The sequence below is a fragment of the Melospiza melodia genome, chromosome W, assembly GCF_035770615.1.
Source record: "Melospiza melodia melodia isolate bMelMel2 chromosome W, bMelMel2.pri, whole genome shotgun sequence".
Lineage (NCBI taxonomy): Eukaryota > Metazoa > Chordata > Aves > Passeriformes > Passerellidae > Melospiza > Melospiza melodia.
The window spans coordinates 19,615,601-19,632,469 of NC_086225.1; the positions used below are offsets into that span (position 1 = coordinate 19,615,601).

At 38.7% G+C, this 16,869-nt stretch overlaps 1 protein-coding gene across 2 annotated transcripts in view; it reads right to left on the reverse strand.

The window, feature by feature from the left end:
* Nucleotides 1-12,249: 12,249 nt before the first annotated feature.
* Nucleotides 12,250-16,869, reverse strand: part of LOC134431462 (protein ARK2N-like) — a 66,328-nt gene continuing 61,708 nt past the window's right edge. Inside the window, exons 3-4 of one of the 2 annotated variants that reach the window (XM_063179475.1) lie at nt 15,772-15,898; nt 12,250-12,473 (exon numbers count right to left, since the gene is read on the reverse strand). In XM_063179475.1, coding sequence (XP_063035545.1) covers nt 12,284-12,473; nt 15,772-15,898 — 317 coding nt within the window. In that variant the 3' untranslated portion in view covers nt 12,250-12,283. The remainder of the gene's footprint in view (nt 12,474-15,771; nt 15,899-16,869) is intronic. The other variant, XM_063179474.1, reaches the window with a different exon arrangement.

A 16,869-nucleotide genomic window follows, 5' to 3' on the forward strand; every position in this document is an offset into this window, starting at 1 on the left:
TCTGTGTCTCTGTCTCCCCCCCTTATCTCTGTCCTTCACCGAAGCAGTTTCTCTGAGCCTAGGCTTTTTACGAGAACAGGCAGTCAGACAAAACAGCTATGTTTTCAAACTACAGACTTAACTCAAGGATGTACATTTCACCTAAATCAAAATGGATTTATACTCTGGAAAAATTTTACTCTGTCTCAATAGGTGTGTTTAATAAAAGAGGAACTTTGGTTTTCTTCTATGTGATGCTTTCTATAGCATTTGTGACACGATCTTGCTGGTGTCCTGAAAGGGAAAAGACAACAAACGAGTGCCAGAAACAGGAATAACAGAGGTCCAGTATGGCTTATACTCCCACCTCCCATGCCTGTGAGGTTGCAACCCACAGCAGGTGCATTTGATCTTCTTGGTGGCGAATACAGAGGCCAATCTGGTCTTGCCCTCTATTTCCTTGTCACTTTCTCTTAACTAATTTCCAGACAAATTGTTTTTGACACCCTTTAACTGCGGTTTCCCACTGTTCCTCAGGTGTCTCCCATTCACCAGGCACTAACAATTCCCATCCACAAGACAAAGTTATTACTTTAACACTTTTTGCAATAAGAGCATAAATTTTGTGAACTACAATACTAATTATTCCCAGAATTCAAGCATTTACTTATAATCCAGATAGCATGTCCAATATCAGGATGAATCAAATAAAGTTTACAGTATGGTACTGATGGAAATATTAATTCCCCTTCTTCCCTGTACAATTTATGGACTGAGGTCAGAATACAAAAACAGTCTTGACCCCTCTGTCTGAAGTATTCCTCCCCAAGGAGATGTTTTATTCAGGCAGTGCTTGAAACCAGTGATACAAGCGGTTCCTTATTTCTTAATTAGGTGTTATTCTTTGTACATTTCTTGGATCATTGGGGTTTTCCCAAACTATTACCACTCAGTCCCCATTGGAAAGTCAGTTCGGTATCACCCAGTTTAAATGTGATAGCCCATTCTTCAGATTTTTTTACAAGTCCTTTGATTCTGCTGGCATGAATTCACCCTCTTTCCGTGATTCATACTGTTGCTTCAGTAGTACCTGGAAAGGACTTCCTAATAGCATAGTAATAAGAAAACAATACTGCATTAACTTTTACCATTCGTTTTTCTTCCAAACTTTCTGGGTTTAGCTAAAAGCTTTCTCCACAGCAGCCTCTTCTAATATCCATCTGTGCTAATAGCTGCAGAGGTAAATTCTTCTTTCTGTGAGTTTCAGTTAGTTAAATAAGAAAGGCCAGGCCGATTTTAACATGAGATGTATCACATCTATTGCTTTTTATTTTTGGGCAACATTTAATTGTTTAAGTCTTACACACCCATTCTTCAGGAAAAAAATTTCTTCGTTTAAACAGTAAAGAAAACAAAAAACTTCTTACTTAAGAAAAACAAACTACTTTGTGAAGTTTGGAGAGTCAGCAATCTCTGCTTTGATTTTATCATTTAGTGATAGCCCCTTCTCCCTCTCTTCACAGCCTTGCTGTCAATGCTGTTCTTCGCCCTTCCCGCACTGCTGCCACTTGGCTGCAGGGCTGGAGCAGGGGAGAACAGCCATGGGCATGGGGACCCTGGGGGCATGCCTTGGGTCTCTTTTGCCCCCTCTCTCTCTCTTCTTGTCTCTCTTTCTCTCTTTCTTTTTCTCTCTCTCTCTCGACCCACTTACTGGGGCCGGCGCTACCATCCTGGACTCGGGACCCCGACAGTCTGGGAGCCACTCCGGCAGTTCTGCCACTGAGCCGGCCCGCTCCTGGCCGGCAAGCCTGTGTAATCTGCTCCTAGGACCGCCGCCGGGTCACCTCCATGAATCGGTCCCTGCGCAAGTCCCCGAGACCCTGCCGCTCGAAGGGAGCGGTCAGGCACCTCCCAATCTTGACAACCCCAAAACTTGGCGTCTTCAGGTGCTCCTGACATTCTTTTTCTTTCTATAGTCAACTTATCTTCTTTTCCCTTCAAGCAGGGCCCGTTCTGCTAAACCCTTTCTGGACCCCATTTCGGCTCTTAACAACCATGTGTTAAGACACTTGCCTGCCTTTCATCCAAAAAAAAAAACAAACCCGCATTCACACTTCTGCTCTCTTCTAGCACCAAGATGTCATCACTCCACATTCCAACATCCCAGAGTTTGCTAACCACCCCCCTACTTCAACTTGTCTCTTTCTTCTCTACTTACTTTTTTTTTTTTTCTTTGATTCAACACACCTCAGACAGTACAAGGTGTACACGACTAGTTTATTTCCAAAAGTAAGCTTACAACTGTCTTTTACTAGGATTGCAGTAGCTGTTATAGCTTAAATACATACTGGCTAGCTGTGGCTTACTGAGTGTAACATCTTTGTGATATATATATATATGCTACTAGATTTTTACTCTTCCTCGCTCCTGAATTAAAATTTTATGAGGTACTCCATTTTCTGTATTTATGTATAAATGATAAAGGATTTTTCTAACAAGGGTAAGCTTAAATCTGGTACTTAGGCTAGTTTTAACTTCAACTCTTAATTTAACAATATCTTCCTTGGTCGTTTTATATAATTTCCCTCTGTCAAATTTTCATACACAAATTTTACTGCCTGTATGTACCCCTCAATCCATAATCTATAATATTTCAATAATCCAAGTAATTTTCTGATCTCCCTCTTTCAAGAGGGAGGGAGAAGGGATAAAATTCCTGCAATTCTCTCATGGCTGAGTTTCCAGCTACCTTTATTTATTAAGTGTCTAAGATATTTTACCTCTGGTTCTACAAATTGCAGTTTCCCCAAGAAAATATAAAAGTTGTATAGTAGCATCTCTCACTTCAACTTCAGCATCCTCAGATAGTAAAAGATCATCCACATATTGGATAATTTGTATTCCAGGAGGAGTAGGGAAATCTTGTAGTATTTTTTCTAAAGCTTGCCCAAATAAGTTTGGGGATTCCGTAAACCCCTGTGGTAAATTTGTCCATCTTAATTGCTGCTTTGTCTGAGTTTTTGGATCCTCCCATTTGAAGGCAAAAATATCTCGGCTCTCCTTGGCTAGTGGGCAGGCCCAAAAAACGTCTTTAAGATCCACCACACTAAACCACTGATGCTGGGGTGGGACTTTACTTAGAAGAGTATAAGGGTTTGGTACCACTGGGTAGCAAGTCTGAGTTCTTTTATTAACCTCCCTTAAATCTTGTACTAGTCCATAACTCCCATCGGGGTTCTTTACTGGGAGAATAGGGGTATTATGAGGAGACATACAAGGTTCAAATGTCCCATCCTTTATTAGTCCTTCTATTACTGGCTTCAAACCTTCCCTTCCTTCTAAGGATATAGGATATTGACGTACACGTATAGGACAATCTTCTCTCTCAGTCATAACCCTTATGGGGTGGATATTTAATCCTCCCCTATTTCCTTCCCGAGCCCAAACTTCCTTGTTGATTTTTTGTCACAGACATTTCTCCACAGAAATCCTTTCTTTTGGATTTCTGCGTCTTCGGGAGGCCAGAGGCCCCCGAAGAGAAGGTAAACAATTATTATCAGCTGCTGTGGAATGCAACAGGGACACCTTGATTGGCTCATTTCCTATGTTTATAATTAAGGGCCAATCACCAGGGCAAGTGAGGGGACTGAGTCCCTGGACACAACTTTGTTTGGGATTCTTTTCTATCTATTCTTAGCTTAGCTAGCAGCTCTGCAAACCTCTCTCTATATTCTATGTAGTATAGTCATAATGTATTATATATCATATCTTAATAAATCAAGCCTTCTGATCAAGAAACAAGATTCATCGTCTCTCTATCACCAGCTGCGCCCACACAGGCACAGCAACAATTTTTCTTCATCCTCTTGGCCTAATTTTAAAACTCTAGCTGTCTTTTTCCCATTTTCTGGTATAACTCCTATTCCTAATTGCACTTGTATGTCTCTTCCCAATAAGTTGCTACCTGCCCCTGGGACCAATAAGGCATCTCCCATCCAAATTTTAGTTTCCCTCTCAATTACCACATCTTTAATGACCAGAACTGTAAAACTTCCTCCTTTTGCCCGTTACTTTCACTGTATGTTTGCTCACACTATAGCCTTTTGGAATATTTAACAGGCAGGTTCTCTCTGCCCCTGTGTCAACTACAAATTCCAATTATTCTTCTTGGGGACTCACTTTTAAAGTTATCACAGGCTCTAGATGGTATTTGTCCCCTAAAAATACCAAAATATAGTCTATGACCCCCCCCAGTCCTCCTCTGTGCCCATCTCTTTAAAGATTTTCGGATCTTCTGCTTGCTTAGGACCTATTTCTCTTAAGTTTGTTTATCTATTTAGTTGGAGTTTCTTCTTTTCCCTCTGTTATAAATGATCAAATCAGGACCCAAATTTATAAAAATTTGACAAAGATTTATTAAGTCAATTAACAAAAATAGAAAATTTCAAAAAATCACCCACAGCCAAGACAGCGTCTGCCCTGGACACAGGCACTGGGTGAACTAGGGTCCACTGACAAAGTGGCAGCATGTCCCTAGGAGTTCACCCCGAGTGCTTCCAGCAGCTGGTTTATATACAGTTTATTCTGCCTGAGGCAGAGATGACTACATAGTTCTTTGTCTTTCTTGGCATGTAAAGTTGGGTCCATACATGTGTAGAATTAGACAAAGAAAGTGTCCAAAGCCCAGACGAAATGTCTGAGTATTCCAGGGGAAAGCCATTCACATGTAATAGGTGATGTCATCTCGGGTCCAGGTGTGAGACCTTGTGAGCTTCCTGAGATGTCTGTTCATCATCATCCAGGAAATTCCAGATGATATCTTTCCAGGTGTAGAGTAAATCGACCCCAGCCTGTCTCTTGCATCTGATAATGGGTCCAGCGCACTCCCGGAGCCAGTCCGGGAACTGGTTAACATGTGAATAGCCCTAGCCCCGGTATAGACAATCGCAGGCACCGTGGCTGGAGCTGCTCTGTTCATATGTGAACAGGGTTTGATTTTATCTTAACTCTGTCCGGGAACTGGTAACAATATGAATAACTTCTGTTCCTGGACAGGAGAGGGGGGAGTTTTCACCAGCTTATGTTTTAACCTTCACCAATATTTTATACACAAACATGAGTTTAGACTCTACTAATATTTTATACAAACATATTTATATTTCTTATAGCATGAATTATCTACACTACATATAACAATCCCTCCCCATTTATTTCACCAATTTAATTCATGCTACCCTTTAAATTCTCTTTTTCTACCCATCACCAGTGAGGGACTCCCACCAATAAGGTATCTTTTACACTATTCGATAATCTCCTGGTGGGAGACACTGATACTCCACATTATTCATTTTAACAGATGTTTTTTTCTCAAATTTTGCCAGTGCTTCAGCAGCACTACTGGCATACTTCCTTTCTCCTAGTTGCATGATCTTGGATGTGTTGTTTCTGGAAGCTCCCTCCAATTCCACAGGAATTATAGCAATCTGCATTCCCTGGACAATGGAATGGATCAATCTGATGGAACAGGGGATCAGACAGGGAAGGAACAGGATCCCAGCTACCGAACAGAGTACAAGAAACATTACTTTGTTTCACCATGCCCCATTGAATAGTTTGTCCCACCAGGTCGATTGTAAGATCGAGTTCCACTTCTGGATGGGGACATGGGCCAGCTTTTTGATCTCAGCTGCCAGACCTCTTATGGTTTCCCCATAATCATTGATCTCAATGCAACATTCGGATTCATTGAACTTCCCACACACCCCTCCCTCTTCGGCTAGCAAATAGTCCAAGGCTATCTGATTCTGGTACACAAAAGCCCGTACCTGGGTGTGCTGCCGACTTAGCAAATCCAGAGCCTCAGAGGTGTGATTTGAAACGACTTCCATCACTGCTTGCAGCCTAATCAATCTGTTCAGTAGGTAAATCAGAGTCCTGTACCCGTAGCTTCCATCCTGAGCCCAAGTGGCCGGCCCATAATAATCAATTATTTGTGATGCTGGCCACTCATCCTCCCCCCAGGTCTGCTTACCACTTATCACCAATATTATCTTTTTCAGGCTCCTCTCTCTCCTCAGGATCTCGTATAATGGAGCCCCTAGCAGGTTACTTTTTGCTCTTGGGAGAGTGAAGAAAACTGGACGAATCATACCTAACGTGCATGATCCTTTCCATCTAGAGGGTACTGTATGCCTTTTTGCCACATATCCAATAAATTCCATCAGGGGCCCTCCATTTGAGGGTAATTTTCCCTGGGTTTCCCCAGTACTCTCTCATACCTTCCAAGGATTGGAAAGGATTAGCTCCTGGACTTTTGATCCAAAACTGATGGAGAATTTTGCTCAGACATGGCTTAAAGAAAGAGGCCATGAAAATATACAGCTGATGGAAAAGTAAAAGGCAGCTGTAAAGCAGCAGTTCTCAAGCCCGTTTCTGTAAATAACTAGGTTCTCAGGCACATTTTATAAACAGCAGGATTATCAGACCGTCTTCTCATAACAGGTAAACATTCTGTCCTTGGGAACAGACATGGAGGTTGAGAACCCTTCATATCAGGGTGAGAACAAAAATCTTGGTTTCAATAAACAAACCACAGGTATTGAAAACAGAGGGAGGGGTTAATGTTTGCTTGGTAGCCTATCGTGAGCTCGAGTTTTGCAATATGTATGATCTTAATTAACACCGTTAAAAAAACGTGCCTTTGGATCAATAAATTTGGAGTCGATGCTGATCAACAAGGATGGGTCGTCTCCCTTCGCTTTCAACACAACACAACCCTATTCTTTGATCCCATTCACAATTTGTTCCATTCTTCTGGCTCCAGTACCCCAAAGGAGGGACTGGGTGCCAAACTCTGCTTTTGGTGTCTGAGTTCACTGTCAGAGTGGTGGTACATGGGGTGTACCCCACCATTTCAGTGTACTCTTTTCCCTCCTGGCTGACACAAATTGTACCTATCACTCTTTGATCCGAAATCCATCCCTCAGGTTTCTGTGCCAATTTTTGCCAACTTGTTTCTTTTCCCAGCTCTGATGTGGTTGCTCTGGATTCACACAAAGCTGCCAATGCAGATAATAAATGTGGAAAATTATTTGAAATTAAAATTGCAGACAGATTTCCCTTGTCCACTCCAGCTTTGCCCTGAGATTTACTGTCTGAAAAATGCTTCCTTCCCAGAAGCTGTCACTCAATTTTAATTTTAAACTGAATTACAAATCCAGAAGACACTACGAGTTCCAAGAACAAAACTTCCAAGGGGCATTTATGAATCAGTAGTTGTAAGGACTCATTTACTTTTCACATAGTTCTTGGTATCAAAATATAGACCAGGGAGGGCTGGATCCTCATCTGCTGTTCAGTTTTAGTAAAAGGAAGACATTCACCTTCTTTGCACCAAATGACAAAAGTAATGCAGGGTTTGTCCATCACAAGTTTGCATTCGGCAGGCATGCTGCTCCTTTCCTTTACAGACAGAAGGGAAACTGCATCCCTGGGATACTCTGGAGAGAAAGCCACAGCAGCTGACATTCATAGATTAAGATCCTAAAAAGGAGAGGCAAAACCAAGTAGTATTTCAGCAAATGGAGGTGATGCACTCAGCAAAGGACACCATTTACAGATTCTCCAGGGAACTGGGGAACTAATTCAATTAATAAAAAGCTTTCAATCCCCATTTCAAGGCAGATAAACTAAATTTTCAGCCACAAAATTAATCTGCATTGCAACAAATTCACTGGAGAAAACAATACAAAATCTAACCTCTTTGGGTAGTTTTTATCAGTTTTTATTTTGCCCCTGAAATGACAATTTCCCCAAAGCCATGTGACTCCTACATAAAAGCAAAGTGGCCTGAGCCACAAGGTGCCAAGTACTGCACAAGGAATTTGAAGCTTTTCATTCAATGTATCCTTAAGTCTAAAGACAATGAGTATGTCTTGCTGGTGGAAAAAAATATTCAGGAGATGTGTCAGTTCTCCTCTTCCCACATCTGCACCAAACTGCACAGCAGTTTTCCCTCAACTGGTGATAAATATGAAATAAAATCCAAGTCTGGTGTCTACCTCCACAACCACCACCAGACCCAGAATTTGTATTTTCAAGCTTCACAAAAGCCAAGAACTCAGTGAGGCTGAAAACCAACTCAATTCACTCTCATTGCCCATCTTGATATTTAAAATACATGGATAAATGTCTCTCCTCTCACCACTGAGAACCTTCTCACAGGATACAAACATCGGAACTGAAGCAAACTCCCTATTTAGCTGGAAATGTAATGAGTTGTTATTATTATTGCTATTTCCATATTGCCTATGAGAAGACTGGCAGGCAGTGGGACCCCAAGTTTAGCACAGCAGTTATTCTTACTATCCTTCTCTTTACTTGTGGCTGTAAATTCCCTGGTATAATTTAGTGGTAACAAAATGCAGTTCAGCCTAGCACCACCTCTTGTGGTCTGCACGGACCTGCCCAGACCTTCATAGCTAGTCTACACATCCATTTCGAACGGCAGTAGGTCTGAGCTTGTCAGCACTGTCTGTGTGAGAAAATCTGAGTGTGACATTGGTCTCATTGACCAGCTGGGAGCTCATTGAAAGCTGGGAGAATGGGACAAGGGGATGCAGTCAGAGAAATACTGGTGTGAAGGTTGCTCAGACACCTTAAGGACTGCTGTGTGTGGGGACATGGAGGCTGTGCAGAAACCACATGCCTAGAAGGGATCCTGCAGAGCACAATGAGCTCCCAACATAAGGAGGATGCGGACCTGTTGGTGCAAGTCCAGAGCAGGTCACAAAGATTCTCAGAGGCCTGGAGCACTTCTGCTATAGAGATAGGCTGAGAGAGTTGGGATTGTTAAGCCTGGAGAAGGTGGCTCTGGGAGGACCTTAGAGCACTTTCCAGTACCTAAAGGGACTACAAGAGAGCTGGAGAGAGACTTTGGACAAGAGTATGGAGGGATAGGACAAGGGGGAATGGCTTCAAACTGACAAAGGGCAGGTTTATATTAGATATTAGACAGAAATTCTTTACTGTGAGGGTGGTGAGGCACTGGCAGAGGTTGCCCAGAGAAGCTGTGGCTGCTTAATTCCTGGCACTGTTCAAGGCCAGGTTGGATGGGGCATGAAGCCACCTGATCTAGTGGAAGGTGTCCCTGCCAACTGTCTTTAAGGCCTTTTTCAACCCAAATCATTGTATGGTTCTATGATGGGCAGCAGCTGCTTGTTACTGGTACCTGGACATCCCCTGACATCCCTCACCAGTGTTACAGGGAAAAGTGATGGTCCTGCCCTAGTCTGACAGATAAAAGCAAGCTTTTGAGTCAGGAAATCACTTTTACATTCTAAATGTGCAAAACTAAACACATTAGAGTGGGGAAAAGTGGTAATTTGGACAGTTGTAACCCAGACCTTAGGGCTTTAGTTTGGTAATGTGACAAAGCAGATTGATGCAAGTGGAAAGAAATCCCAAACAAATTTCTATTATTTAAATAATACACCATTTTATTTTGTCTTTAAATAGTTTAAACTTTATGCTACGGACTTGATTCAAAAAACAGGTCTTATCTTGCACAAAAAAAAAAATATATATATATATATATATATATATATATACCACTCTGTTTTATTATTATTATTTTTTCTTCAAAGATTATTAAATACTAGATGGAAAATGAGAACTAAATAATGACTGTTGAGAACAGTTTAGAATTTTTAACTAGGGTTCCACGTTTTAAACATTTATATCCTAAGCAATGTGTTGTTTTCACTAAAGAAGATTCCAAGTTCACACTCCAGCAATTCAGGAACTGCTAAACCCTGAAGGGCTTGAGGCAATGCATACTAAAGTTCATAAGTTCATGGAAAGTCCCCCATCAACTCCAATGGGTTTTGGATCAGGCCCAAGTGCATTGGTTCTTAGCCATACAATGGCTATCATTTCTGTTTCCTGATGAGAAGAGCAAAATCACACAGGCACCTTTTGCTCTTATTAAAAGAAAAAAAAAAGGAAAAAAAAAAAAAAAGAAAACCAAACAACTTCCTAGGTATCCAGTGATTGCACTTTTCAGATTACTCATCACCCTTTCAAATTTGTTAAGAATAAGAAAAAAAATGTAGTGTTTCGTGTTTTAAATAAAAGAAAACTTGCATCAGACTACAATACATAAATTGTTTAAACAAACACAGTGCACAATTGGAGTAAGCTTGGTTAGGACGCAGTTGTTTTTATATATATGTGGAACTCACATCATATACAAAGTGAAAAACAAGAGCGTTAGCTTGCATTTTTAATAGAAGGACTACGAATGGATTTCTGCAACTTTCCTCACAACTGATGTTCAAAAGACTTTGTGGAATAGGAAAAAGCAGCCACAGTATGTCACTGTTTAAGTTACTGTTGCAAAATGTGTGCTAGCTCACTAAAATAATGGCTGAGTTGTGTGATTAAAATGCAAGGAGAAAAGATTGACAGCCACTACTGATTATAGTGCCCAAATAGCATGGGGCTTTTCCCTACTGCAGTGTGAATGGGCTCCATCCACACTCCCCTCCCTACCTCTTTCCTTCCCCCAGAGAGAGAAATCAGTCACTAGAAGCACCACATACATTTTTCTGGCCATGCAATATATTTATATTCAATGTTTTAGAAAGCTTGAAATTGGAATATCAATCCCTTATCTAATTGTTCTTTAAAGTGCAGTCTGAGCTGGTTTTTTTTGTTTGTTTGTTTTTGTTTTTACCTGCAGATAAAATTATTGGAAGCCAAATAAAATTTATAAACCAGCTAACACAAAAAGAAAACAAAACTTCCCATGTCCTCATTACTGACTGTTCAGCCTCAAATGGCAGAAAATCTGATGACAGAGCGGTACAAAATTCCCACTAGAAACAACAGGAATACAAAGAAATGTTTTAATTACACAACTGACATTTAAAGTGAATATAATCTTGTAAAGTCTAATCTTTGGTTTTTGCCTTGAGAAAGGCTCAAAATGACAGGTGAGTGGCAAGAATTTCCATATACACTACAGAAACTACAGCCTGCTAAAGTAAGTAGTTTTGCTGATTTCAGTAAATATTCTGGTAGAAAGTGTTTCCTGAATCATATCTGAAAAAACAATTCCAAAATTAGTGTAAGAGACATGACCTAAAGCCAGGAAAATAATCCAGATCTATTTAAAATAATAATGATAATGATAATGATAATGATAATGATAATGATAATGATAATGATAATGATAATAATAATAATAATAATAATAATCACAACTTTAAGTTCTTATCCTGCAACACCTTTTAGGACAGAGTTTTAAGCACTTGAGTGGTCCATCTAGTTTCAGCAAACTGTCCTTGCTGAATGTTGCACAGCTGCTAAAGTGCTTTGCCAGACTAGGATTTTGGAACTTGTTTGGGGTTGGGTTTTTTTTGAGATGGTGAATGATGCAAATAAGCAACAGTAGAAATGAGGACTGCAAGCAAAATGTTTCATTTCTCTCCTTCTACTCCAGGCAAGACTCATTTAGGAAAAAAAATTCAGCTCTATTTAAAAAAAGAGAGGGATGCTGGGCTTTTTTATTACTTTTCTTTTTCCTGTGTTTTGCCATAATCATCTGCTACTAAGTCACTACTATTACTATTTTAAACCATAACAAGACATGATAAATGATCAGTGAAACACAGTAGTCAGATAAAATACAACTGAAGAGTGCAAACTATAAATTATATTGAAAATAAAAATGCTTAAAATAAAAGCTGTTCAGTGCATATGTTATGGGCCATTTGCATTAAAGACAGTCCCTCCTGCTGCTAAAATATCCAAATCAGCTTGGGTAAAAATACTCTTGGCCCAATTTTCAGAAGTACTGAATACCCCTCAGTTCCACTGAAATCAGTGAGGACACAGCATTTTTCAAAATCACTGATGCTCACACAGCAAAGCACTAGCTTCTACTAACCAACTCAATATACTGATAAATTAAAAATGTTCTGAAATTGGAGGTGAGAAAGAGTGGGTGGACATAAGTCTGCACACAGTTATTTCTTCAGATTAACATACACATGTTAGAAACTGTAGATGTGTTTTAAATTTGGTGCTATTAGGTTTTAATTGTGAGAGGAATCCTTCTTTGAAAAGGCAAAACCATTTTAAATTATATTGAAATCATACTACATTCTTATGGGAATGAAAAAGATCATGAGTTTGAATTTCTTAAAGCCAAGAAGGGAGCTTCTAAAGTTGAAGCTTTAACCATGAACTTCTATGCCACAAAGGGGAGAAGGGGTGGGGACAGAAACAAAGGGATGCTGCATTACAGTAGATATTTGCGTCTTGTATCCTCATCCAAAGTGAGGTCTACTACTTCTGGGGGTGAAGACCAGTTCTGTTGGGGAGTCACTGCTGTCCATGATTGTGTTTGCTGAGTGTTAATATATTGTGAGCTTGAGCCACGCTTCCAAGATGACACACTCTGAATCACACCTCCCCTGGGATGCACATACCTGTAGCAAGGCAAAAACCACAAAGGAATAAAGCTACTATTGAATTCAGGAGCAAAATTCTTAGCTGCAGTGTTTTATCACATAGGCATCTTGTTAACATGCCCCTCTCTAAAATGTCCTCATGGATTTTCCATTTGTAGAGTCCATCACATCTTAAATACCCAGTAAACAAAGCTGAGACTAAATTTAAACTTGGTGGTGACGATAAAATTATTTTTAAGAACTGAATTCTGCCAGTGGGTATAAAGTGATATTCCTTACAAAATATGTGCACGGATTCCAAGGATCTTGAAGAAGTCTGCCCTATTATGTGTAATACCATGCACTATTGAGAAGCATAGTTTCTTGATAGCACTTTTACCTGCTGCACTTAAAAAGAGAAAAATTTTAAGTGAGGTTGGATGTGACAAAGAAAAGCTATCTTTCTATATGAAATCAAACCCGTGTTAAAATAAGTAGGCAATGATACTTTAATTACAATATTTTAAAAAGAAAGCTTGTCAATTCCATGATTACAGTCATTGCATCTGATATTTATTTTGGTCTTCTTAACTAAAATTACAATAATGCTGAGAAATGCTCACTGATAACAGTACAGCCCAACTTCAGCAAAACAATGAATCTTTCAGTGATTAAAGTCAATGAGAATAAATAATGTATTTAAAGATAAACACACACTCAAGTACCTAGCTGAAGCAAGGTACATATCTACTTATTTGCACAGTATTTTTACTTATTACATTCATAGTAGATATGTTATGATTGAAGTACAAGATAATAATAATTAGTAAAAAAACACAACACAATGAAAGACCAATTTTGTTATATGATGAAGTGATGACAAGAATTTACTGGAGCATTTAAGATGATAATTTCCACCTGTAAGTCTTAAACAAACACTAGGAAAACTTGCTGTCTGGTGCTCCAAAAATTGGTTTGCCTCTTATAAGCACTGATGGTGGCTGCACACATAAGTAGGAGGTGTTTTGGCTGCTGGGGTAAGCTTTTCCCATTTCTTTGTGAATGTGCATGTACTGTATTTCAGGAACCTAAATTTTATGCGTTGCTCAAATATCCCAGGCACATTTTAATTTTTTTTTTTTTGAGGTAATGCAATTTATTTTCTCCAGCACTACTTAGGTTATGCTCATCTCTCTTGGTTCTCGTTATAATTTCATTAAATAGAATGAAAAATCTCATTCTCTGAGCTGTAACTTCTCTGAATATAAATGTCTCATTGCCTTCTCAGATACACTATTTACTTTTGGATGTGATGTTTTGATGTTTAAAATGACTTTTTCATTACTTCTTCAGTGTTAAAAATACATACTTAAAGTATGTATCTACAAAGAATTAGCAATAAGAGACCAGAACTCTAAAAAATGTATCTGATTTCTTTCTTTTAAGAAGAAATATTTTTAAGCATAACTGGAAAAAATTAAACAAACTAAAAAAAATAGTCTTTGTGTCTTAAGTAGATGCCAAGTAATATTCTAATGATGAAAAACTGCACCGATACGTTAATAATCTGAAAAACTACAAATGATGGATAAACTCCAGGGTGTCATGACTCACACCAGTCCAATAATGACATGGAATATGGAGCATGATAAAAAACAGTGTGAGCAAGAGAACAGAATCCAAACACCATGCTAAGCATGTAAAAATACTGATCAAAAACCTAAACCTTTTCCAAAAGACAACCCTGAAAGAAGCCCACCAATATTTCATAACTGCAAGCCTAGACCTGCAAGAGAAATACAATTCTAAATAGGATTTGAACAACTGAGACACATGAGTATTTAACAAAGGCAGTAAAAACTAGTCTGTGGGAGATGACAGATGGTTACATGAACAAAGGAAAGCACAAAAGTGTGCTTTAAGTCTGCCTTTGTTGAAATTATTTCAGTCCATATCTACTAAAACTGATTTTAAATGGCAGTTCTGCATTTACTTCACATTTCCCTTCTTGTACACAGTAAATATTATTGAGGGAAGTGGCATGAAAAGTTTTTGAATAGGGGACCTCAAACAGAAGGGTTGTGCATGCATAGTGCTAGACAGATTTACACAAACTAGTATTGGAGGACAAGTCCACACTGCTTATTATTGGCACAAAGATACTCCAAGCCCTGGGCTGCTGGATAAACAGTCAGGACAGCTACTTCCTAAGGAATTAGTACCTTCCAAAAGTGTTAGCCACTCAAGGACTTTCATTATTCTAAAAGCCAAGACAGCTTCCTGCCTGGGAAACTAAGTCCTACACACCTTCCTCCTTCCTTTCACCAAGAAAGATGTGGTGAAGGGACAACAAAGAACAGCTCTGCTTTGTCCCTCACATGCCTTTTCTGACTCCAAGCATCCACCACATCCACCAGGCAGCAGACTAGTTTTAGAGAGACCTTGTCCATATAGTGTTTTAACTTGCTTTTATTCCACCAAATTGACACTCCATACTATATGCAAATGCCAGTCTTGTTCAACTGCTTCGTGATATCTTAAGGCAAAGGAAGATCATAGATTAAAGATGAAGAGTAACATTAAAAAAATGCCTAGTAAGAATAACACCTGAAGCACAGCTGGACATCTTTCTATCTGAGCTTGAAACCTCTGGTTTCTGTACCCTCCTTTACTTTGGGGATTTGAACTCTCTTGTATCCTGAAATAAAACCAAGATTCATGAAGATATGATTTTCAATCTAAAGGGGTTATCTTAAGATATAAGCTATTGAAAAGTTATTAGCATTTTTACAACTACTGATTAATTAAAGTGGAAGCTGATTAAATGCTTAAAGCTAATATTTTGAAAGGAAAAAAGAACCTATATAAATATTTTAGTTTCATTATTTGCATATTCACACTATGCCTTTAAAATCTGAAGTCCTGATGTCTATACATTTGGTATCTCAATATTTGGTACTTTAATAGTACATATCTTTAGCCTGTTAATGTTTGATATCAAATCACAAGCTTAATATGAATACTTATCAAGTTGGTAGTGTTCTAAAGAAAAATAAACTCTGATATTACCATGACCAGTGGAACAGAAAAAACAAGTGCAACATTTGGTGCCATGATCAAGTTGAGGTGTTAGAACATGGGTTGGACTCGATGATCTTATAGGTCTCTTCCAGCCGAGAATTTCTGTGATTCTGTGATTTGCTACCTTTTGGACATCAGTCATGGATGGATAACTAAAGCAGTGGAAGTCAGCATTTTTTTTTCTTTATTAATTTTGGCAATACAGATATTCTGATAAAATGAAATAAATATTAGAACAAGAAAAAGGAATTCATACCTGGCATGTTCCTGAACTCCAACAATCTCTACTTCACTATCAGAAGAGGCGATATTAATTTCTTTATTGATCTGGGCATTACTTAAAGATATTTTGTCACCTGCAAGGAAGCCTGGATCCAAATGACCTATAGATGGGGAAAATGCAAATACAGCCAATGTTTAACAACTTACATAACTCAGAAATCAGCTGAAAAAGGAATTTCCCAAGTGAACAAAAAAAAAAAAAAAAGACTGAAACACTGCAAATGGAAAATCTTTTTAGATTAAGTTATCCAACTTTCTGTTTATCACCCAATACAAGATGACCGCTGGATTTCTCCAGTCTCAATAGCTCCAGTGATAGTGTTATCACACAAATGTGAACCAAGTCTGATTGTTGCATCAAGAACATTCAATGTAATTAGGATTTCCAGCTGTTCTTTTATGACAATGCTGAGTTAGACTGCCTAAACTCCCGTAAAATAAAGAAACAAGACCATCTAATGCAAATAAATCAAACTCAATGATACTGTGAAAAATAAAGCCTATAGGCTGGACATAAACATCACACACTGAGGAATTTTTTTTTTTAGATAGGGGAAGCCAGTCAATGAAATAAAAAACAATAAACCCATCAGTTTCTGGCCATGCTGCTTCACACATCTGCTCTAACATTATTGCAAAGACTTGTAAAAAAATCTTCTGTTTTTCTCAAGTCCCATATACAGCAGTGTTTTTTTTAATTACAGTTCCTCAATGATATCCAGTTCCTCAGTCTGTCCTCTCTAAACACTAAGAAGGTTCTTAACCCCAATTGGTGAAGCTTTGTTTGGACATATTAAATAATATTTGCATAGAAAACACAAACCAGACCAAATTATTTCTTTTACAGTAAATAGATTATTTTAAAAATCAATTAAAAATAAGATTTAAATTGAAAAAGATAATTTTTATTTTTTAAAATGTTGTTTTAGGGAACAAAAAAAGGCAATTACTTCTACTGTCTCTTTAGCAGTAACCTGGGGGATAATGGGCAGCCTTGAAGCAGATGACACTACCTACTCCTTGGGAACCACTCACTCATCTGTATTACACAAGAGAAGAATCAGTAGTCAAG